Here is a 10,657-nt window from a genome sequence, read left to right as displayed (position 1 = left end):
GGGGGGAGGGGGGAGGGATTGCATTGGGAGTTATACCTGATATAAATGATGAATTGATGGGTGCTGACGAGTTGATGGGTGCAGCACACCAACATGGCACATGTATACATATGTAACAAACCTGCACGCTATGCACATGTACCCTAGAACTTAAAATATAATAAATAAATAAATAAATAAATAAATAAATAAATAAATAAATAAATAAAATCTGAGAGACAGTTAGGAAGTAAAATCTACCAAAATAGATGATCTACTCATTTTAGGGTAAAGCAAAGAGAAAAATAAAAAATGACACTGAAGTTGATAGCCTGAAAAAAAAAAAAAAATCTATGATGTCAGATTTTCCTCAACATTTAGTTTAAAAGATGCTACCTAGAGTAGCAGAAACAATCTCAATCTCTTTGTCTTTCTCTCTCTCTCTCTTTTGTGAATGTAATATATGTCATACAAAATTTAATATGAATAATCTTTAAAATTCAGTCTATTTTTGAATATTACTAAAGATCCAAATTTACATGCAAACTATATAAAGCTCCTTCGTGAATTTATCCAGAAAATCCCTGTGCACTGTCACAGGACACACTGCACAAAACATAACAAGGATTCAGTCTGAAAGTTATTTTAGTCTTCCTTTTGTCCATTATCACTGATAGGAGAGAGCACATAGATATATTTCACGGTAGAAATATTTGCCAAAATATTTGTTTAGGAAATATTTTTATTCTCATGAAAAAGAGATAAACTAGGCCTGGTGGAATGGCTTAAACCTATAATCCCAGCACTTTGGGAGGCTGAGGTGGGAGGATGACCTGAGGTCGGGAGTTCAAGACCAGCCTGACTAACATGGAGAAACTTCATCTCTACTAAAAATACAAAATTAGCCGGGCATGGTGGTGCATGCCTGTAATCCCAGTTACTGAGGAGGTTCAAAAACAAACAAACAAACAAACAAACAAAAAGAGATAAACTGAGTAGTGCATTTCAATCCCCTCTTCAATTAAATAAGACAGAGGATATGCAGTCTTATCATGACTTTTTTTTTTTTTTTAAGACAAAGTCTTGCTCTTGTTCCCCAGGCTGGAGTGTGATGGCATGATCTCGGCTCACTGCAACCTCTGCCTCCTGGGTTTAAGCAATTCTCCTTCCTCAACCTCCTGAGTAGCTGGGATTACAGGCACCTTCCACCACGCCCGGCTAATTTTTGTATTTTTAGTAGAGGCAGGTTTCACCATGTTGGCCAGGCTAGTCTCGAACTTCTGACCTTAGGTGATCTGCCTGCCTTGGCCTCCCAAAGTGCTAGGATTATAGGTATGACCCATTGTGCCCGGCCAACTTATTTTTTTAAAAAGACAATTACATGAGAAAAAAAGAAAAATGGTGGTTGTATTCTTTACTTTTCCTGAACATTCAGCTTGAAACAGTCACAATTTCAATTTTTAGAATAAAGAACATTTACTTACCCTAAGAAATCCTTTCCTGAAGAGGATTTCAACTAACTGTTTTTCTTTGAAACTCATAGCACTGTGATGATATCCAATACCCCTTTCTGCCAAGGCTTTCAATTCTTCACCTTTTCTTTCAAATTTTACTCGACCAAATACCTTCTGCAAAGTCTAAAAGAAGCAAGACATTTAGGGATGATTTAATTTTAATTATAATTAAAAATGTCTAAAGGAAAACAACATGCATACTATGTAATAATTTGGCTAAATGAGGCAACTATTTGAAATTGACTCTATATGAATACAAAGAACATTTTATGGCAGCAACAGTAACTACAAGAAAAATCTTCCCACTTCTTTGGACAGACTATCTTAAACTGTCTTACTCCACTTCTGGGGCAGAACATTTTGACAAAGTAGCAGATAAAACACCCAGCAGCGGTGAGTGCATGACTGCTCTTGCCTGAGGGATATCAGTTGGCTATTGGAGCCTTAGGAGTCTTCCCCAATAGAGAGACTTCTCCAAGAAGGCAGAGTAGGTTCCTTACCCTGCGTGGTCCGGGAATGCCTACTTCCCACTGAAACTGAGCACAAATGGCCTTAAAAATATCCAGGCCTTAAAGAAGAAATACAGTTGTGTCTGTCCAGAGATAGATGGACAAAGATAAACACTGCTTACGAAGGAAGAGGGACAAAAAAAAAAGCTTCCAAAAGCAAAAGACTGGTTAGTGGTTAGTGGTTACTTCAATTATGTATTCACTCATACAACAAAATATCAAGGATTCATTAAAATGATGATCTAAATACATGGTTATAAAAAATAAGACACCATGAAGCTTACAAAAGAAGGTGCACAATAGATATGTGTGTGTGTGTATACGTATATGTATATACATACATATGTATGTATACATGTATACATATACGTATACACACATACACAAAATGTATGTAAGTTTGTATGCGTATAGTCACAGGACAGTGAGATAAAAGGTTGGTCTGGAAGGGCAGTGAGTACTTATGAGTGATGATATTGCTTTTATTATTACTAATTTGTACCTTCAAATTTGTTTACCATAAGCATGAGTAATTTGCATTTTAAAAGGTTTCTGAATACCAGTTTTAGATATTCCAATGCCTCTTTGGTGTTTTAGCTATAATGTAAAAAGCCCCTGATTTTGAGAAATTCTGTGAATATTATTTAAAGTGTATTGGACCACATACACCCAAATTTTCAAATGTAGCATGTGAAATTGAAGTCTAGAATTCAGACTGTGGAAACAATGTAATAGAAAGAAATAATGAAATGGCAGACATTTTCAGAGGTGAACTGTTAACAAGCAAGAATAAACCTACAAATCCTAAGTCTCCTCCACAGGTATCCTCATCTCAGTGTGTGCTACTAGGGAATTTGACCTAGGAGACTCCTCCATAAACTCTGGCTTAGACTATCATGTCCTTTTTGAATACGCACTGCAAAGCCTTCAAGAGTGATATGTAGCTAAAGGAGATTTCTCCTTTGGTAGGGATTGTATTAATTATGTATTATATTATGCATATATCTTATTAAACATTGTCTACAACTAAGAAGCTATGGCTGACAAATGAAATAGTCTGGAGAACGGTCACGTTGTAAGTGCTGACCTCGGTGTCCACTGCTTTTTGATCAGCATATGTGCAGTCCTGTGGGATTTCCAGGTTCTTCTCTAGACACTTCAGCAGATTATCATGTTCAGCCTCATGTATTAGGCTTTGATCCACATTTCTGTTTTTTTTCTGGCTCTTTTCATCTCTGTTCATAAAAATAAAATTTTAATTAATGAAATTGTAAATAATGAATATAGTAATTAATTGATTTGGCCACCAGAGGATGCCCAAGACTTCCCAAATCAGTCTTCTCACCCAGACTTCCACTGCTGTGCATCTTTTTTATTTTATTTTATCTTATTTTCAAGATGGAGTCTTTCTCTGTCACCCAGACTAGAGTGAAATGGCATGATCTTGGCTCACTGCAACCTCCACTTCTTAGGTTCAAGCAATTCTCCTGCCTCAGCCTCCTGAGTACCTGGGATTATAGGTGTCCACCCCTGCATCTGGCTAATTTTTGTATCTTCAGTAGGGACGGTTTCACCATGTTGGCCAGGCTGGTCTTGAACTCCTGACCTCGTGGTCCGCCTGCCTCGGTCTCCCAAAAAGTGCTGGGATTACAGGTGTGAGCCACTGTGCCCGGCCTGCTGTGCATCTTTAATAACTCAGTCTTCCTCTAATTTCCTTCCTCTTCAGTCTCTGGATGTTATGATCCACTGTGAGAAAATTCTATCACATATTGATATTTTCTGGGATGTTCCCTTTCCTTCTGGCTGTAGTCTTGCCAAACTCAGTTCTCCTGAGATAACTGTTTCTCCTTGCTAAAGTGATGATCATTTTCTCTTCCTCGGCCTTCATGACCCTAGGCTCGGAGGTAAGGCAGGCGTTCTCCTTGTTCCACATTGCCAATTCTAGTCATTCTCCTTCCCTGCTTGTAGTGGACGCTACAGCTGCTCTGAGTTTGGTTGCTAAGGCTCTCAGCTGTACCATTCTCTGGAGAATTGCCCTAAACTGACAGGGGCCTCTTGGAGATTCCTGGGTGGTGACAACCTCTCCTGTGGATGGGAAATAGCCCACACCCAAAGTCTGACTGATATGAAGTATAAAAATCAGCCCCCGTGACTCAAGGTGGGGCAATTCTCTGGTGCCCCAGCATTCCCAGTAGGCTTAGAATCAGGCTATCTTCTAGCAGAAGCCACATTCTTGCTTTTCTTCACCTTCCCTTTCTTGCTTCGTTCATTTTCTTATAGGTCCCTCATGAGCACACATCTTCAATAAATCCCTTCCACAGACATCCTCATCTCAGCGTATGCTAGTAGGGAATCTGACCTAGGAGACCCCTCCATAAACCCTGGCTTAGTCTATTATATCATCATACTGTGTTGTCCATCCATCACCCCTCAATGTAACATGCACCCAAATCAATTACCACTTATTTGATTTTTTAAATTTTCCTCTTAACTGTGCATGGAAGAAAATTCTCAATATGAGAAGATATGCTCACTTGTATACCATCGTTATTTGTTAACTAACATTACCCTTAACTCAGGGGAGAATGACTTGACTACAGAAGGGCCTGGCCCTAAAATTTGCAGAGCACGTGGCAAAGCTCCACATATTATTGCCTCACTTTAAGTTTTTAGTCAAGGTAATAAACTGTTAAATGAAATAAATTCTATCCACCTACCTTGACAAATATAGCTCCATAATAACCTGGAATTCAAGGGTGAGAATGAGCTCTGGGTGGGCACGTCTCCTTAGCTCCACTGGCCCCTTGCTTCATGGGAATGGATGCAGATGGAAGAGGCCAGAGTAGGACTATCTAAAGGCCCCCTCACCCCCAGTACGGTGATGAATAAAACATTAAATCACACTTTATTTTTATAACTTGAATTGTTGGTCACTAATCCAACCTGAAATGTGGCTCCTGGTGCCCTCAGGAAAGGTTGTTGAGGATCAGTTGCTAAGAAGGCTTACACCTCCTATGCTATCCCTGGGTTTTCACCCCCCACACTTCTAAGGAAACAGAAAAATAGGTAGAGGAAATATAAGCAGAAGGTTCAGCAGCAAATTCTAGTTTGCTCTGGAATTTGGAAAACCTAAATCAGAGATGCTCTAAAAGTTGTTTCAACTTGGAGAGAAATATCTTTCATTCATTCAAATATATTTATGGAATAATATTACCTGCCAGGTAATGTGCTAAGCAATGAAGACACAAAAAGAAAAATACATGGTTCCTGTTGTAAAGGAACTTAAAATTTAGGAAAAAGAAATATATACAAACAACAATATATTACAATAATTGATCTACTAGCTATTGAAAATGTAGAAGAACATAGGAGAGAGGGTAGAAAGTCTAACTGCAGGAATCAGGGAAAGATTCGGAGATGAGATACCAAAAATTACGAGTACAAGCTTTGGGAGCAATCAGGAAGGAGGGCACTCAAGGCAGATGGGTCAGTTCATGGAAAGGAAGAGGTAGAAAAGGAAGTCATGTGAAGAGAATCATAAACATTGAGTATTGATAGAGGAGAGTGGTAGGAAGTGAGACTGATAGAGTTAAGGCAAATACCAAAACATTTCGGCATAATGGTCAAGAAGTGTAGACTTCATCAGCTAAGCAAGGGTGAAGGAAGAACATTGAGCATGGGGATAATTTAATCAATTCAGTGCAAGATCATTTGTTGACTAGATTGGAGAGTGGTGAACCTCAAGGCTCTGAAGTTCAAAAAGAAAAAAGACCTCTGTGATCATCCAGGCAAGACATGAGGAGCTTCTAAGCCAGGAAGTTACTTAAGATGGAGAGGATCATAGAGAGGGGACAAACATTTTGGCCCTAGAGTTGACAGAATTAGACACTGAGAGCAAGGAAGAGAAGTCACATTAGCTAAGTCTTTCCAAGCATCAAATCAGTATTTCCATCCATTCTCAAGTTCTTTTTATGATCACTCATAAAACTGTGATGGTATATTAGTGAGACTTCTTTGTCATGACCAAAGACAAAGTGTGTAGTCTATATTTAAACCTTCTGAGGACTAAGTGACAGCCAGAGTTCATATATTTGTCAAAGATGTGCTTATTGTGTAGGATGATTACGTCAGGTTATAAGATCTACCTAGGCTGACAGGCTGTGGTTCTACCTCTCCCAAGTCCTAAATGAGACTGATCGATGCAACTAAGGAATGAATGTACAATTATGGTCACTCATCTTTACCCCATTCTCTCACCCAAATGTACTCAATTTAGAAATAAGTCCAAGTAACAACTAGAACTTATTTATAGAACATATTCAATTTATGTTTCCTACTGGGATTTGGGGAGTATTTTAACCCTCTACTTGTCAATTTTTTAGTTAACTACTTACATGATCTTTTGTTTCTCCATGGATTTTTTAACTTTTCGAAGTTTGTTAGCCATGACATGGGCTTCTTTATCAGCTTTGGGAGGCCTTTTTGTCTCCTGCTTTTCCTTTAGGGAAGTGCTCACATTTTTAGCTGCGTTTTCTACAGCTCCTAACTTGAATCTGGAAATAAAAAGAATATGCGCCTTGAAATACAATTTATTGTATACAATTCAATTGTATACAATTGAATACAATTCAAAATCATATTTCCATCTACTGCTATCATCCCCTGTTGGGTTTTTAATACTCATCTTTATAAATGTTATCCAGAATGTGCACATCAGGTGTTCCGAATCAGCCGACTCCTTATTAACCACCTTATAGTAAATAATGTTGCCGGCCCTCCCCTTCTCTCTCCCCTACCCCAGTCCCCTCACCCACTCCGCCACACAGATATTACCCCTGGGACAATGCAATGAGAACTTGTGGAAATTTTTCCTCTAATAGCAGTCAAATATTCCATAAGCAAGGAACAGAGAACAATGGTTTTTCTCCATTTATATACAGAAGACAGATAGCTATCCCCATCACCACCCTTCTCTAAAAATGAGAAAAAAAAATATTAATAAAAAAAAAATTGTTCTTTTGGTAGAAGGTGAGAACCTATGATTCTTTCCAAAAGAAAAAATCCTAGGTATTGCTGGACTTTGCAATGCAGAAATGTCTCTAAGCTCTGGGCTTTATAGTTCTTTAAATGTAAGTACCTAGGAATATAGTGATCCATACTTCCTGGCACCCTGGGGTTTAACACAGCAACCTGGTCTAGGTTGTACTCAATTAGCCTTCTCAGATCTGAGCAATTAGCCACAAATTGGTAAAGACATTTATAGACAAATGGCTACAGATCAAATTCTCCTGATACCTGAAGAGTAAAATGTTTCTAGAGGAAGGAAAGGCAAACATTTCCTATGTTTATTTCACATGCATTTCCCTGTGTCAGGAAGCTAGGGCTTTTTACAGGAGCACTGAAAAGCCCAGGGAGGTCCTTTTTCCCCATTGTTTCTTGGCGGCAAAATGCTGTGGCTGCAAGTAGCCAATAGCTATTGTCACTATACTAACCATAGCTTATTATAGCAAGTCATAGGTCTGGTTTGTATAATAAAGCTTTTTAAATCTATGCTGTGAAGCAAAGGGCCTTTCTAAAGTTTTTATAGAGCTAACATCAAAAGGAAATGTGTTTAGTTAGTAAACAGTAAATAAACTGGCACACTGGTGAAGTAAGAATTTTAAAAGTGACAGTCTATACCACATGGCAAGAAATTTCATATAGTAGATAATAAAATAATAATAACAGTAAACATTTAAGTTATACACAGTTGACCAGGCATGGTGGCTCACGTCTGCAATCTCAGCACTTTGGGAGGCCGAGGCAGGCGGATCACCTGAAGTCAAGGGTTCGAGACCAGCCTGGACAACACGGTGACACAGAATACAAAAATTAGTCGGGCGTGGTGGCACATGCCTGTAATCCCACCTCAGGAGGCTGAGGCAGGAGAATTGGTTGAACCTGCGAGGTGGAGGTTGCAGTGAGCTGAGATTGCGCCACTGAACTCCAGCCCTGGGCGACAGAGTAAAACTCCATCCCCCTTAAAAAAAAAAAATTATATACAGTTGTCGGGCATTATTCTCAGTGACTTCAGTGTACAGTGTATTAACTCATTTAGTACTCACAACAATCAAATGAAGAAGGCACTATTAATATTTCTATTAATATCCTTATTTCCAGATGAAAAAATTGAGACACAAAAAGATTAAGTGGCCTGCCCAAGAACCCACAGCTTATATGTGGCAAAGTCTGGCCTGCAGGCCTCTGTTCCCAAACCCTGTTTTTAACTGACATATGTTGCTTCTCTTTTTACATTAATGGGCCTAGGAATTACTGGGGCCTAGGAATATATTACTTTTTAAAATAGTGTCAATTTCATCATAGTACTTCATTTAAAAAACAAAACAAAAAAAAACTCTTGGAAATAAAGTTCAAAGATCACTTGGAAATAATGTTGCCTCTTAAATCTCTCAGATCTACATATTATGTCAATCAAAACAAAACCAAAGAAAAAATATCTCCAAATATGTTGACTATATTTAGAATTAGAAATGAGAACTATAACCCAAGATACACAGTTATAGCAAGCCATACATGTGTCTGAAGGGACAAAGATAAAAGGAAGCTTGTATTGGCAAAAGGCAAAGTTTACATAAGCTGCTTAGAAACACAGTTCATTGGTTTTGGAGACGCAAAACCAGAGCTGGCATCAATTTATCGGTGGAGATGCCATTACTGGGTGGTGTTCTTTCAAGGGCATCTTATCTGAATTGCTGTAGCCCTAAAGAAAGAACTGCCTGTGGGATTATTTTAGAAAGTCCTTGAGACAGCTTATCTCAGCCATACAAGCATGAACACCCCGCCTTCATGATCTCTCAGCTCTAGTCTGTTTGGATCTGACAAAAAGGGATCATCCTGGTATCTGCAACTTTTACAAGAATGAATGTGGCCTAGAGATTAGACCGTATTCAATTACATTTTTGTAGCACTGTGCTAAGTGCTTTCATAACTTAGGTTTATTTAATTCTCACCCCAATCCTATGCATTATTATTTTGATCATCTCATTTTGCAAATAAGGAAATTAAGGCTTAAAGTCATTAAGTAGCTGTCCAGAAATAACACAGTTCATGGGGGCAGAGGTGGGATCCAAGTTTGGGCCTGGCCGTGAAGTGTGTGCCCTTAAGCACACACTGCCATTGCCATCAAACACTGAATATACTCCATGTATTTTTTTAAAGAGATCAGACTGCAGAAGGCTTCAGGGTACACTACTATTCAAAAAGCTGCTAGAGGTAAAACTTGAGCCCAGACAAATCCTCAGATCTCTTGATGATCTGGGGCTACTTAGCACTAAATCAAATTGTGTAAGACCAAGGATGTTCACAGTTTATTCTGTAGAGAATTCAAGAGTCATATAAACATGCCAAGCTTCAATTCTTCAAGTAGAATTAAACTTTTGATGTTTTGTGAAATATTTTAGTTTTAAAATATTTTAAGTATGTGAAGGATTTTGGAACATGCTACTCCCAAAATATATTAACTATTTTGAGTTGAAAGCACTAGAAAAAAACAGCAGGGTCAAGAAGATCACTCTGATCTTCTTTCTTTTTCTTAAAAGTAGCAGATTAAATGCCCATAAAAAACGTTTTTATACCAGAAGGAGAGTAACACTCCTACCTTCAAAGATGGGAACTTGAAGCCACGGGAAATCTATACTAACAAACCTTGTTAAACTAACTCTTACCTTCCTAATCATATCTGTACCCAAGTTACCCTAGCCCACGCCCCTTTACGTTGTCACATTTTTCACAAGTTACCACTCTTTGTCCAATTCACTGTGTAAGTGTCCAACTCTAACTGCATCTTCGGGTCTTCATCTCCTTATGAAGCCTTCTGCACCATATAAAACATACTACATACATGTGCATGATTTTCTATTGACTTGTCTTATATCAGTTTAATTCTCAAGCCCAGGTAAAAAAGCCTAAGGTGGTAGAAGTAAAATTTTGCCTCCCCTATATTTGTATGAAGATATGAATAATAAACAGCTATTTTTAAGTTTCTGTTTTGTAGTGAGGCTTTCAGAAATATCCCAGAGGTACAGAATTACTTTTGTTTCTAATTACAACCTACAGCCACACTTGAAAGTGAGACAGGTGAGCTTTGTAAATCTTTGGCAGTGCAGAAATGTATTTTCCTTATCCCAACAACAAAGATAAAAGGAGTAATATTATTGCAATCCCCCAAATTTCCAAACACAATCTTACATTCACCCATCATCGTAATTTCAGAAATATATCATCAATGATTCATTCCTATATGTCTGTTTATACGTGAGCAAGTTTCATTAAACTTTTCCACCTAACCAAGACTGGATTTATTTACTTCAGCTCCCATGGCTTAAGTGTAGTTTGAAATCATCCAAAGTAAATAGAGTATTGTGTTCTAGTTCCAAACTATTTTATCAAAGTTAATCCAGGATCTAGTATGTTATCCATTTAAAAAATTATACTTTGATATCCAATGAAATTGCACTATTTTGTTCAATTTTCAGCTATTTTATACTATAATATATAAAATTTAGAAAGATATCAGCATATCTGGATCACAGTTCTCATTACTATAAATTAAATATAATAAAATACACTGTCAGTAAGTAGTATATTGTGAAGATA

At 37.9% G+C, this 10,657-nt stretch overlaps 1 protein-coding gene across 9 annotated transcripts in view; it reads right to left on the bottom strand.

Annotated features, from left to right (window-relative positions):
- The window catches only part of DDX60 (DExD/H-box helicase 60), a 145,119-nt gene that overhangs the window by 74,578 nt on the left and 59,884 nt on the right, over window positions 1-10,657 (bottom strand). For all 9 annotated transcript variants that reach the window (XM_023228678.2, XM_023228685.2, XM_023228650.2 and 6 more), the window contains 3 exons: window positions 6,397-6,555; window positions 3,090-3,237; window positions 1,464-1,616 (listed from right to left, as the gene is read on the bottom strand). In XM_023228678.2, coding sequence (XP_023084446.2) covers window positions 1,464-1,616; window positions 3,090-3,237; window positions 6,397-6,555 — 460 coding nt within the window. The remainder of the gene's footprint in view (window positions 1-1,463; window positions 1,617-3,089; window positions 3,238-6,396; window positions 6,556-10,657) is intronic.

This window comes from Piliocolobus tephrosceles, chromosome 3 (assembly GCF_002776525.5).
Source record: "Piliocolobus tephrosceles isolate RC106 chromosome 3, ASM277652v3, whole genome shotgun sequence".
In the NCBI taxonomy this organism is placed as follows: domain Eukaryota; kingdom Metazoa; phylum Chordata; class Mammalia; order Primates; family Cercopithecidae; genus Piliocolobus; species Piliocolobus tephrosceles.
Note: the sequence above shows the minus strand (reverse complement) of the source record. Positions and strands in the feature narration are given on the sequence as shown.